A 12,642-nucleotide genomic window follows, 5' to 3' on the forward strand; every position below is an offset into this window, starting at 1 on the left:
ATTTGCTGTGTGATATGCTCTGTGTGTTACACTCAGATTGTTACCTCGAATGGTGAGAAGTTCTCCATGCCCTCTCCTTCCTCTCTCTCTCTTGATGACCTTGTCAGCTGCAAAATTTGGCCTCTCTTCTTCCCCTCTCTTGCTTTGCAGTTTTACTGTCCCTGGGTTCAACTGAACCTTTGAGGCACAGCCCTGTAATGGAGGCGATGTGGAACTGCACTTTTTCAGGGTGGGTTATAGAGAGGAGATCCACATAATTGAGGAAGACTTCAGAGCCTCCTAGCAATGCTGGGAGAGTGCAGCTCTTGTTACACCACTTTATAGAGAATAGCCTACTCGCCCTGCAGGCTGATGTCAGTGCAGAGATGGGTCCAGGACTTCACTTCCTGCTGCACCTTTTGGGAGCTATGCACTTCCGGCCCATATATACTGTAGCTGTAGGGGATGCAGAGATGGCAGTCAAGTGAAGCCCTTGTGTAGTTTGCACAAGGAGAAAAAAGCTTTGTTGTGGCTTTCCACTCTGCCCCTGCATATACAGTGTAGCTATGAAAGGGTAGGCACAATCTGGCCCCAGTTTAGCATTAAAGTAGATCTAGCCAGTGTATTTCAAATGGTAACTAATCCAGCTATGTTGTTTATCCTCTATATTCACTTTACATCTTTGTGGTATACACAAATATATCCTGTGCGATCTGTCTAAGGGCTTTCATCTGGAAGGCCAGGATTTAACATCGTATGCTGGATTCTGGGAATTACCATGAGAAATGGCTACCCTTTTTGTGAAGGTGCCTCTTTTAGACCATTTTTACTTCACTTGAATCACTGTAAAACTAATTTACAAAAAAGTCTCAGACAGGCAGAGTCCCCTGTGAGCTGCTGTTTGATGTTACCTATCAAGTGCAGTAGACTCCTGGATAGGAGTAGACCCTTTGGAATTTGGCTCTTGATCTCAATTTTCAATCAGAAAAGTTGAATCACTATTAATAATTTCCATGTTTATATTTTCATAAGTACTGCAGACTCATTGATAAAATGTTTTGATTTAAAATATTTTTAAAACCCCTATGAGTGTTTGTAATTTCTCTTAATTATTCCCTTGATAATGCAGCTAAATTAAGTCTCTGACATTGAAATGTTAGCGACATGAAAATACAGCTTGTTTTGAGAAGTAAAAATTTTAGGTTGCTAAAAAGAGAATTAAAAAAAACTTTTGGTAGATTTAAGTAATTTATCGGAACTTGAGACACAAATGGAGCTTTCTGATAGACTATCAGAAATGTTGGACCATGCTAATAATGCATGGGACCATCTGTTTTTATTTTCCCTTTTTTTTTCTTTATCAATTTCATTCCACAGTATTGAGAAGAAACTCCAGACACTGCATTTATCCGGTAGAGAAAATCACTCTGCTTTCTGCCCTAAATCTTATAGCTTCATTTTAGGTGCAATATAATGGCTCAGAAAAGCATTTCTGTCTTGCCTTATTGCTGAAATACAATTTGTGGTAATTTTAAAGTCCTTTTGTCCTTTTATTTTGGAGGTTTCAGGGAAATAAAAAATAATTCTGATGTAATTTGGAAGCCCTGCAGAAATACTGGTGCTGCAGACCTTGAATGCAGAGTGACATTGATACCAATGTTTACGAGTGAAACAATACATTGCATATTCATAGCATATAACCTTAACGTTATAGGGTAAAAGTGCCTGAATGACTTAGGAGCCTGTGTCTTTACAAAGTGAATAGGACTTAAGCTCCTTTAAAAAAAATCCCCATAGTTCTTAAGTGTATTTGTTCTGGCTTTGTTTTTTTTTTTTAATTTGCTCTTTCTCTCCCCAGCTTCCCTTTATTGATGATGGGTATCATTTTTATCATAATGGCATCTCCAGGGCCAGGAGAAGACGCAGTCTTCAGCACAAGCTTCATCTGGAAAAAGACCCGAGGGTAAGCTTTTCCCATTGATTTGCCATCCAGCAGTCATGATTTTCCATGATTTTCCAAAATCCCCATATCCCCAACCAACTGTGCAATATGGGATCAGATAACTGTGAAGTCTTAACACAGATAATTCCATGCCTGACCCAAGCTCTGTGGCTGCTGTACAGAAGTTAAAACAACCTAAGCCTTGATTTTAACATGACAACAACAGTCACAGCTTCGAGCTTGAGTCTTCCACCCTTGCTCACTCTTAGTAATACTGCACTCTCTGCTAGTAGCCTCACTTGCAGTCAATGAGTTCCAAAAGGCATGTTTCAAACATAAGCAAGACCAGTTGCACATTCAGCCCATCAGACTTTAACTTTTAGTCTAGAAACTCCAGGTCCCACTTGCAAATGAAACTTTTAGTTTTAAGAAGCAACTCCCGCCCCCCAGCATTCATCTCACTGGTGGAAAGAAAAGGTCCTTCACCATAATGCAGTGCTCTAGCAGCAGTTTCTTCTCTCTCTCTTCTTCAGAGTTTTTGCTATTACACAAGATAAATACTAGGACATGGTCAGGACCAGCTAGCACAGAAAAGTGTTTCTACTGCCCAAAGAAAATAGTCACTTTTGGCATTCATCTTATGAAAGCAAATAGATGACCAAGTTAGTCCCCTGCATACCCAACTCCATTTCTCTTGCTGTGGGAGAGTTGTGCTGTTCCATTCTACCTAGGTTTTTATTGCACTGCCAATCATCATGGTATCTGAGCACCTTTCAAAATTAAATAAACAAGAAGAAAGTTATTTTAACTAAAACAGAGAAGCTGCCTGTTGCTATGTCGGGAAGCAGGGTTGAAGAATTTCTAGCTCACTCTCTCTGCCTTTGCAGGAGACGGTTAAAGTATTTTGGGCACAGATCCACCAACAATATGGCACCCCTCCAAATTGTAGTCAGCCCATCTGACAGCTGTTAATGTGCGGTGCACCAGCCATTTTAGCTGAAACCAAGCAACTGCCAGCTGCTGGTCACCCCCACTTCCTTTAGGTCACATTGTGTTATGATACTGAGAGTTCAGTGAGGCATCATGAGTCCTGTATCAGTCAGGTGTGTAGTATGTTTCTTGATACTCTGAACTACCATCTTCAGGAGTTAAAGGATTTCCATGGCCATTCACTCCTGGGTTTAAGACTGCCAACAAGGGCACCAGCTAGAGTTTGAGTGTGTGTGTAATGCAGACTCCTGCCCCCTTAGCATTAAACTGGGATTCCCAAACTCGTTTCATATAATCTACGAAACAAAGATTGGACAGTAACAACTTTCAGACAATACTGCCCATTGCAGGATACTAATGAGTGGACCAAGAAGTAAAAGTCTCCATTTTCCCTTAACCATCCAGTCCTTAAATTGTCAGTTTATTAAGAACTATTTAATAAAGAACAGGAGTAGGCAAATATTATTCAAGCCAATGGCTTTGTAGCTCTATGTACTTGAAACAAATATTTCTACTTATCTGTAGAGGTCTGTGTAAATCAGAAGTGTCCCTTAAGTTGTGGCCCTCAATATTGCAAAGGTGAGCCTCCCCGTATTTGTTAATACCAGAATTGCTGTTGCACTGACTACGCTTGAACTGTTTGACTGCATAATGTGAATATGGGTCAATATGGAGGTTGTTTGATTACATGTAGCCTACATTTCAGAGCTGCTCTATTTTGTATCCATTCTATGGAAGTAAAGAGGACTTCAGTCTCCAGGGTTCTCAGTCTGGGACCTTTCATAACCAATACATTCACTTGAATTTTTGGTTTTAATTTCCACTGCCTCCTGATTGTCCTGCTGATTCCTACACTGCTCACACAGGGTAATGATGACTTAGCTTTACAAACTGCTGACCTGCTCTCCCTTACTGAATAAACCCATACCATAAAATAATTGGGAATATCCCCAAAATGTGGCAAAGCATGGCCATGGATAAGCCCTGATATTTTGGTACACTGTTCAGCTTCAAACAGAACTGCTGATTTGCTTTAATTTCCAAATTGGAAGCATACTCGACCTCTCTGATTCTTTCCTATCTTTCTGTGTTGCTCAGTAGGCTCTTTGAGGTTTTCTCTATGGCCTTCCTAGCAACTTCATGTATAGCCTCCCAGCAATCCTAATACTCCCCCGGTGCTTTTAGGACACTCTCTTCCAATGAACTCCTGGCCTTTCAAGCTTGCCCTTAGAATGCTTGATGTTTCTCACCACCATCCTAGTATCTCCTCTCCATTCATGCTGGAAGGTCATCCAAGAGAACTTGGATTTTTTACTCTAAAGAGGTGACTTTTGGTCAAAGCACTCTGACTTAGAGAACTGTAATTATTAACATTCCAAAGTGTGATTTCAGTGCCATAATAATTCACCCCTCATTATCTCACCGTTTATGAGGGGATCCTCAAAGCTCCTGTGGGACTTCAAAATAAGAATATCGCTGTACAGGTTAGTCACTTTTTATTACACGTGTTATGAGCGCAAATAAAGCAAGCTCTGATCAGTGTGGGAGCAGTCATTAAAGCTCTAGCCATGTGCCCGGATAAGAGCAAATGTGAAATAAAGACACAGCACTCTGTTTTTGAACTCCAAAAATAATTTCTGCAGCCACCTGGGCACCTAAGTGTAATGACTTCTTTCTAAATCATTTCCTTCCATGTTTGCTAAGGAATAAAAATCAGCACTGGCATGGTTAATAAATTCAGCACATGAAACGAAGAATAAAATGCTATTAAAATTGTCAGCATAGCCAGAAAGCAAACTGACTGTCTCCAAAACACAGGGTCCACTGAATCTCTGATGAGCCAGTAAGATTAATTGTGTATTTGTTATCTATTTCTACCCAATTTTTTTGAGAAAGTGAGAAATAAAATCTGTGAGTATGAGCTGAAGTGGTAGGCTGGATGTTTTTCAGTTTGAAGGGACTACAATTCCTAGCTAATTTTAATTATTAGTTGAAAACAGTGCAGATGTTCATTCAATTAATTAATGTTCTTTAATCAAGTAAGTCCCTTGAGGAAACCATGTCAATTCTGCAAGAGTCCTGGGAGACAGGCAGCAGAATGCTACTGCAAAGAAAAGGAGTACTTGTGGCACCTTAGAGACTAACCAATTTATTTGAGCATGAGCTTTCGTGAGCTACAGCTCACTTCATCAGATGCATACCGTGGAAACTGCAGCAGACTTTATATATACACAGAGAATATGAAACAATACCTCCTCCCACCCCACTGTCCTGCTGGTAATAGCTTATCTAAAGTGATCATCAGGTGGGCCATTTCCAGCACAAATCCAGGTTTTCTCACCCTCCACCCCCCCACACAAATTCACTCTCCTGCTGGTGCTAGCCCATCCAAAGTGACAACTCTTTACATAATCAAGTCGGGCTATTTCCTGCATAAATCCAGGTTTTCTCACATCCCCCCTACCCCCATACACACACAAACTCACTCTCCTGCTGGTAATAGCTCATCTAAACTGACCACTCTCCAAGTTTAAATCCAAGTTAAACCAGAACATCGGGGGGGGGGGGGGGGGGGGGGGAGGAAAAACAAGAGGAAACAGGCTACCTTGCATAATGACTTAGCCACTCCCAGTCTCTATTTAAGCCTAAATTAATAGTATCCAATTTGCAAATTAATTCCAATTCAGCAGTTTCTCGCTGGAGTCTGGATTTGAAGTTTTTTTGTTTTAAAATAGCGACCTTCATGTCTGTGATTGCGTGACCAGAGAGATTGAAGTGTTCTCCGACTGGTTTATGAATGTTATAATTCTTGACATCTGATTTGTGTCCATTTATTCTTTTACGTAGAGACTGTCCAGTTTGACCAATGTACATGGCAGAGGGGCATTGCTGGCACATGATGGCATATATCACATTGGTGGATGTGCAGGTGAACGAGCCTCTGATAGTGTGGCTGATGTTATTAGGCCCTGTGATGGTGTCCCCTGAATAGATATGTGGGCACAATTGGCAACGGGCTTTGTTGCAAGGATAAGTTCCTGGGTTAGTGGTTCTGTTGTGTGGTATGTGGTTGTTGGTGAGTATTTGCTTCAGGTTGCATTTAGCCGTATGGAGTGGAAATCTATCAACTGCATGAAAAAACTTGTACAGATACAGACAGACATCATCTTCCTTTCCAAATGCAAACAGATGGACATCGTACCAAAAGGACTGAAGGTAAAAAATCCATTACAATCTACATACCACACAGACTATGCTGACAGCTTGTGCCACACGCTCTCAAAGAAACTGCGGAATCACCTGATCAAGATCCTCTACAGCAAACAGGGAAAGATTAAGAATGAGCTCTCAAAAATGGATACTCTCATAAAAAACCAACCTTCCACACAAACTTCCTTGTGGCTGGATTTTACTAAAACTAGACAAGCCATTTACAACGCACACTTTGCTTCTCTACAAAAGAAAAAGGACACTAAACTTTCTAAACTACTACATGCCACAAGGGGCCACAGCAATGGTTCCCTCAACCCACCTAGCAATATTGTTAACCTATCCAACTATACTCTCAGCCCAGCAGAAGCAGCTGTTCTATCTCGGGGCCTCTCCTTCTGCCCCTCCACCCCCACGAACATGATACAGTTCTGTGGTGACCTAGAATCCTATTTTCGACGTGTCCGACTCAAGGAATATTTCCAAAATACCTCTGAACAACATACTAATCCACAGAGGTCTCCCTACCAACACTACAGAAAGAGGGATTCTAGATGGACTCCTCCTGAAGGTCGAAACAGCAGACTGGACTTCTACATAGAGTGCTTCCGCCGACGTGCACGGGCTGAAATTGTGGAAAAGCAGCATCACTTGCCCCATAACCTCAGCCATGCGGAACGCAATGCCATCCACAGCCTCAGAAACAACTCTGACATCATAATCAAAAAGGCTGACAAAGGAGGTGCTGTTGTCATCATGAATAGGTCGGAATATGAACAAGAGGCTGCTCGGCAGCTCTCCAACACGAGTTTCTACAAGCCATTACCCTATGATCCCACTGAGAGTTACCAAAAGCAACTACAGCACTTGCTCAAGAAACTTCCTGAAAAAGCACAAGATCAAATCCGCACAGACACACCCCTGGAACCCCGACCTGGGATATTCTATCTACTACCCAAGATCCATAAACCTGGAAATCCTGGGCGCCCCATCATCTCAGGCATTGGCACCCTGACAGCAGGATTGTCTGGCTATGTAGACTCCCTCCTCAGGCCCTACGCTACCAGCACTCCCAGCCACCTTCGAGACACCACTGACTTCCTGAGGAAACTTCAATCCATCGGTGATCTTCCTGATAACACCATCCTGGCTACTATGGATGTAGAAGCCCTCTACACCAACATTCCACACAAAGCTGGACTACAAGCCGTCAAGAACACTATCCCCGATAATGTCACGGCTAACCTGGTGGCTGAACTTTGTGACTTTGTCCTTACCCATAACTATTTCACATTTGGGGACAATGTATACCTTCAGATCAGCGGCACTGCTATGGGTACCCGCATGGCCCCACAGTATGCCAACATTTTTATGGCTGATTTAGAACAACGCTTCCTCAGCTCTCGTCCCCTAAAGCCCCTACTCTACTTGCGCTATATTGATGACATCTTCATCATCTGGACCCATGGAAAAGAAGCCCTTGAGGAATTCCACCATGATTTCAACAATTTCCATCCCACCACCAACCTCAGCCTGGTCCAGTCCACACAAGAGATCCACTTCCTGGACACTACAGTGCTAATAAACAATGGCCACATAAACACCACCCTATACCGGAAACCTACTGACCGCTATTCCTACCTGCATGCCTCCAGCTTTCACCCTGACCACACCACACGATCCATCGTCTACAGCCAAGCTCTGCGATACAACCGCATTTGCTCCAACCCCTCAGACAGAGACAAACACCTACAAGATCTCTGTCAAGCTTTCTTACAACTACAATACCCACCTGCAGAAGTAAAGAAACAGATTGATAGAGCCAGAAGAGTTCCCAGAAGTTACCTACTACAGGACAGGCCTAACAAAGAAAATAACAGAACGCCACTAGCGGTTACCTTCAGCCCCCAACTAAAACCCCTCCAACGCATTATTAAGGATCTACAACCTATCCTAAAGGATGACCCAACACTCTCACAAGTCTTGGGAGACAGGCCAGTCCTTGCCTACAGACAGCCCCGCAACCTGAAGCAAATACTCACCAACAACCACATACCACACAACAGAACCACTAACCCAGGAACTTATCCTTGCAACAAAGCCCGTTGCCAATTGTGCCCACATATCTATTCAGGGGACACCATCACAGGGCCTAATAACATCAGCCACACTATCAGAGGCTCGTTCACCTGCACATCCACCAATGTGATATATGCCATCATGTGCCAGCAATGCCCCTCTGCCATGTACATTGGTCAAACTGGACAGTCTCTACGTAAAAGAATAAATGGACACAAATCAGATGTCAAGAATTATAACATTCATAAACCAGTCGGAGAACACTTCAATCTCTCTGGTCACGCAATCACAGACATGAAGGTCGCTATTTTAAAACAAAAAAACTTCAAATCCAGACTCCAGCGAGAAACTGCTGAATTGGAATTAATTTGCAAATTGGATACTATTAATTTAGGCTTAAATAGAGACTGGGAGTGGCTAAGTCATTATGCAAGGTAGCCTGTTTCCTCTTGTTTTTCCTCCCCCCCCCCCCCGATGTTCTGGTTTAACTTGGATTTAAACTTGGAGAGTGGTCAGTTTAGATGAGCTATTACCAGCAGGAGAGTGAGTTTGTGTGTGTATGGGGGTAGGGGGGATGTGAGAAAACCTGGATTTATGCAGGAAATAGCCCGACTTGATTATGTAAAGAGTTGTCACTTTGGATGGGCTAGCACCAGCAGGAGAGTGAATTTGTGTGGGGGAGTGGAGGGTGAGAAAACCTGGATTTGTGCTGGAAATGGCCCACCTGATGATCACTTTAGATAAGCTATTACCAGCAGGACAGTGGGGTGGGAGGAGGTATTGTTTCATATTCTCTGTGTGTATATAAAGTCTGCTGCAGTTTCCACGGTATGCATCTGATGAAGTGAGCTGTAGCTCACGAAAGCTCATGCTCAAATAAATTGGTTAGTCTCTAAGGTGCCACAAGTACTCCTTTTCTTTTGGCGAATACAGACTAACATGGCTGTTACTCTGAAAACTGCAAAGAAGTTACTATATAATCTCCATACACTGCACATGAAGCAAGAGGTCTTTAAACTTCTTGAAAAGGGTCAGTTGGGCAAAATGTTATCTATGTTTGGTGCCAAAATAATACTGAGATATGACAAATGTAGTCAGAATTTATATGGCAAATATCAGTACTGTTGCGGGAGCCGGGTTCAAATGTATGTTAAGATGCCTTCATAGAGTTCCAGCAGGAGCTGAAGCACTGTTTGGAGGAACCACCTTACTGCCATTTGTTAATACTGCCGGGGACTGGTGAAGATTCAGAAATGGGCACATGAAGCTCATAAACCTCCTCACAGTATTTTCAATATTCCTTTCTCTCAGAATGGCAAGTACCATAATAAATTGCACTACTTTGAATGGCGGCTATCCATGCTTGATCTTGTTTTAAAAGATGATTTCTTAAAGTAGGCATATCACAAAAGGATTACAAGACCTGAAATCTAGTTATAATGACTTAAAATGCTTTTCTGCATAAAATATTTATCAGATAAAATTCTGACTTGGATTCAAGTGTGTGTTGGTGAATATCCTGTATACTTTCAGTATACACTGAAAGAAGATTATGTAGAAAAGAAGTGCCAAGTATAATCTGAGAGTGTCCATGGACTATTCTAGAAATTTATTCATGATTCATATATGGTATCATGAAAAGACCACTGAGGCTGAGAGGGGAAACAAACAGAGGAAGGAAATGCACACTATCACATTCTTACGGTAGCCAAAAGCGATAATTTGGACTAAGCAGCTCCATCATGCTGCGCACAAGGTCAGCTCCTGAACTCTTCACCCCCAGTTCCCCACTAGATGTCAGGGGAGAGCTCATTCAGACCCTGCTTACATCTTGAAAGCCATCATTTAAAATGAAGAGCTATGTATTAGCGAGTGTTTCTAGGGTGGGTTATTTTGTTTGTCTGTTTCTGCAGGAGAGGAGCAGAGAGGTTGTTATACGTGTGGAAACATGCTTCTACAGAAATGTCTTAACAAGGGTGTATGTTTTCCCTCTTCTCAATCATTTGACACACTTTCAGTCAAATCCTGATTGCTTTGCTCCCTGCCCCCTCTGTTATCTCTCGAAAGGGAAGGGAGTGTATAGCAAGGACATTCTGCAATGTGAACTTTGCCATGTGTCCTGAATTTGTAGAGCTTTCCCCTATGAGGATTTTTTTGCAGAGGGACAACATGTCCTTGGGGAAGGTCTCATACTGCAACCACACATCCCGCTCCCCCCACCCCCAAAAGCAAGCTGGGCATCACAAATGGTGAAGCACAGCAAAGCTGTCTCAGTCTGTTCTGCCATGTTCATGCGTGATGGACCAAGTAGTTGCACAGCAGTTAAGTAGAACCCATTCAACAAGCAATCATTTCTTAATCTCTTGCTGTCTCTTCTAACCCATCAGGACACTGAAGCTAATGGGTTAGGGAGGGATCACCTCATGGAAAGACAATAACTCTGTGTACTCCTGTGATGGGGTGTTCACCCCACACCAGCCTAGAAGGGGTTCATGAGCGTGAGGAGAGACCAATTAACCAGATAGGCCACAGCTGAGGGGAATTAGCTGGCCTTAATAACCTCTGAATAATGATAGAACTCAGCTGGAACTAAATAGGGAGAGCTAGGATAAAGCCAGGAAGCTGGCAGTAGCATGGGACTGTAGTGAGGGAGCCTGTACCCATTCTCTGGACAGTAGATAGGGAAGGAAGGTGGAAAGGGTGTAGGAAAAGGATTAGGGAAAAGGCAGCAAGGTTTAAGGTGGTAAAGACCTTGGCCGTTGATTAGCGGGTCCCTGAGCTAGAACCCATAGTAGAGGGTGGGTCCGGGTTCCCCTCCCAGGCACTGGGGAAGTGGCGCTGGTTTGGGCAGAAAAGGAAAGGCTTCATCTTGGAGGAAGAGACTTTGATACCCTAGAAGAGGAAAACACAGTCATCTGGCTGGAGGGCCAAGCCGCAAAGATGGAGCACCCTGAGTAGATGTCCCGATTTTATAGGGACAGTCCCGATTTTGGGGTCCTTTTCTTATATAGGCTCCTATTACCCCCCACCCCTGTCCTGATGTTTCACGCTTGCTGTCTGGTCACCCTAACCCTGAGTTGCAGACAGAGAGAGAGAGAGAGGCAGCAGCAGTAGGGCATGCAGCAAGCAGCAGAAGCAGGTGTTGGACCTGGAAAGAGCTAATCCCCAGCGTGACCATGAGGAGGTGCCCCTAGCAATGAGTGCACTCCAAGACAACTCCCTATGCCAAATCCTTTCATCTATGCTAAAAGAACAGTGGTGGACTTATCGGTAGCTATAGGTTATACCAAAAGCCATGCCATTCATATGGTTCAACCCTGTGTCCTGAACGCTCAATCTTGATGACCACAGAATCCACTTTTGCTTGTAAAGGTTTCAACAACTCTGGCTGATTCTAAGTCTTCCTCATTACTGTCCACAATGATGTCTGCTGGGTGAAGAAGCTGTGGATGTTTGCCACTGCAGCCATTTCCTGGCAGCTTGGGTGCCAGAATCCTAGAGACTTACCCCAAAGGTGAAAAAGCTGGGATTACAGGGCAGATGAGGGATGGCTGGGAGTAACAGCAGGAGTGGCAGAAGGTTTGTGTGAACGGACAGGCCCTTCAAGAGCACATCAGCCTGCTGGTGCAAGAACTGGAGCTCACCCATGGCAGTTGCTAAAATCCCAGTAGTGTTCAGGATGGCAATATGAGTAGGAGGCAAACAATGAGGACTGGGGTATTTACCAGCCAATGTGAGAATACAACAATTATAGTTGTGTAACCATTTCAGTGAAACTAAAACTGCATCTCTCCCCATTGTTTTATTTATATGGGGTACCTGATTCTCTGACATTGACTGAAGGAGGTTACACAAAGAGAATGCGAGTTGATTGCAGAGTAGAGACTGTGCCAAGAGCGGAGGCCTTCCCAACCTAGTAGTTGCAAGCAAACAATGGCTTTTCTTTCCTTCACGCACATTGTAACATCTTAAAAGAGAACTCAGAATCCAGCCTCCTGCTAGGAGGCTTCATGGTATTGTTAGCAAATGTTTTGAAAATGAACATGAATGTTAAGAATACACAACTCTTATTTCACTTTTTAGGTGAATTAATTTTTTTTTAGTTTTTTTGCTTTTGCTGGTGGTATGTAGTGCCTCTCTTATAAGGACAAGGAGTTGAAACTCAATTTGTAAAACCTATTTGTTCTATACAAGATTTCTTTTAAAAATTGAAAGAAAACAATGCAGACATTTTCCTCCCACACAGTCTCTTCTTTCAGGGAGCTGCCTACATTAAGTCCACTCAAGAAAGAGACTTTAATATAGGGAGGCAATCTGGTTCTATCTTCACATAGATACATATGTTCAATTCTGAGCATGGTGTCTTGATGCATTAGAAACACGCATCCAGATGAATAGCCATCTACTAGTGGTTACTGTAAATGTAATGGTTTAGAAAGTAA

At 43.0% G+C, this 12,642-nt stretch overlaps 1 protein-coding gene across 1 annotated transcript in view; it reads left to right on the forward strand.

The window, feature by feature from the left end:
- Positions 1-12,642, forward strand: part of PCSK2 (proprotein convertase subtilisin/kexin type 2) — a 203,363-nt gene that overhangs the window by 36,397 nt on the left and 154,324 nt on the right. Inside the window, exon 2 of the mRNA XM_048842753.2 lies at positions 1,838-1,942. Coding sequence (XP_048698710.2) covers positions 1,838-1,942 — 105 coding nt within the window. The remainder of the gene's footprint in view (positions 1-1,837; positions 1,943-12,642) is intronic.

Source organism: Caretta caretta, chromosome 3 (genome assembly GCF_965140235.1).
Source record: "Caretta caretta isolate rCarCar2 chromosome 3, rCarCar1.hap1, whole genome shotgun sequence".
In the NCBI taxonomy this organism is placed as follows: Eukaryota; Metazoa; Chordata; order Testudines; family Cheloniidae; genus Caretta; species Caretta caretta.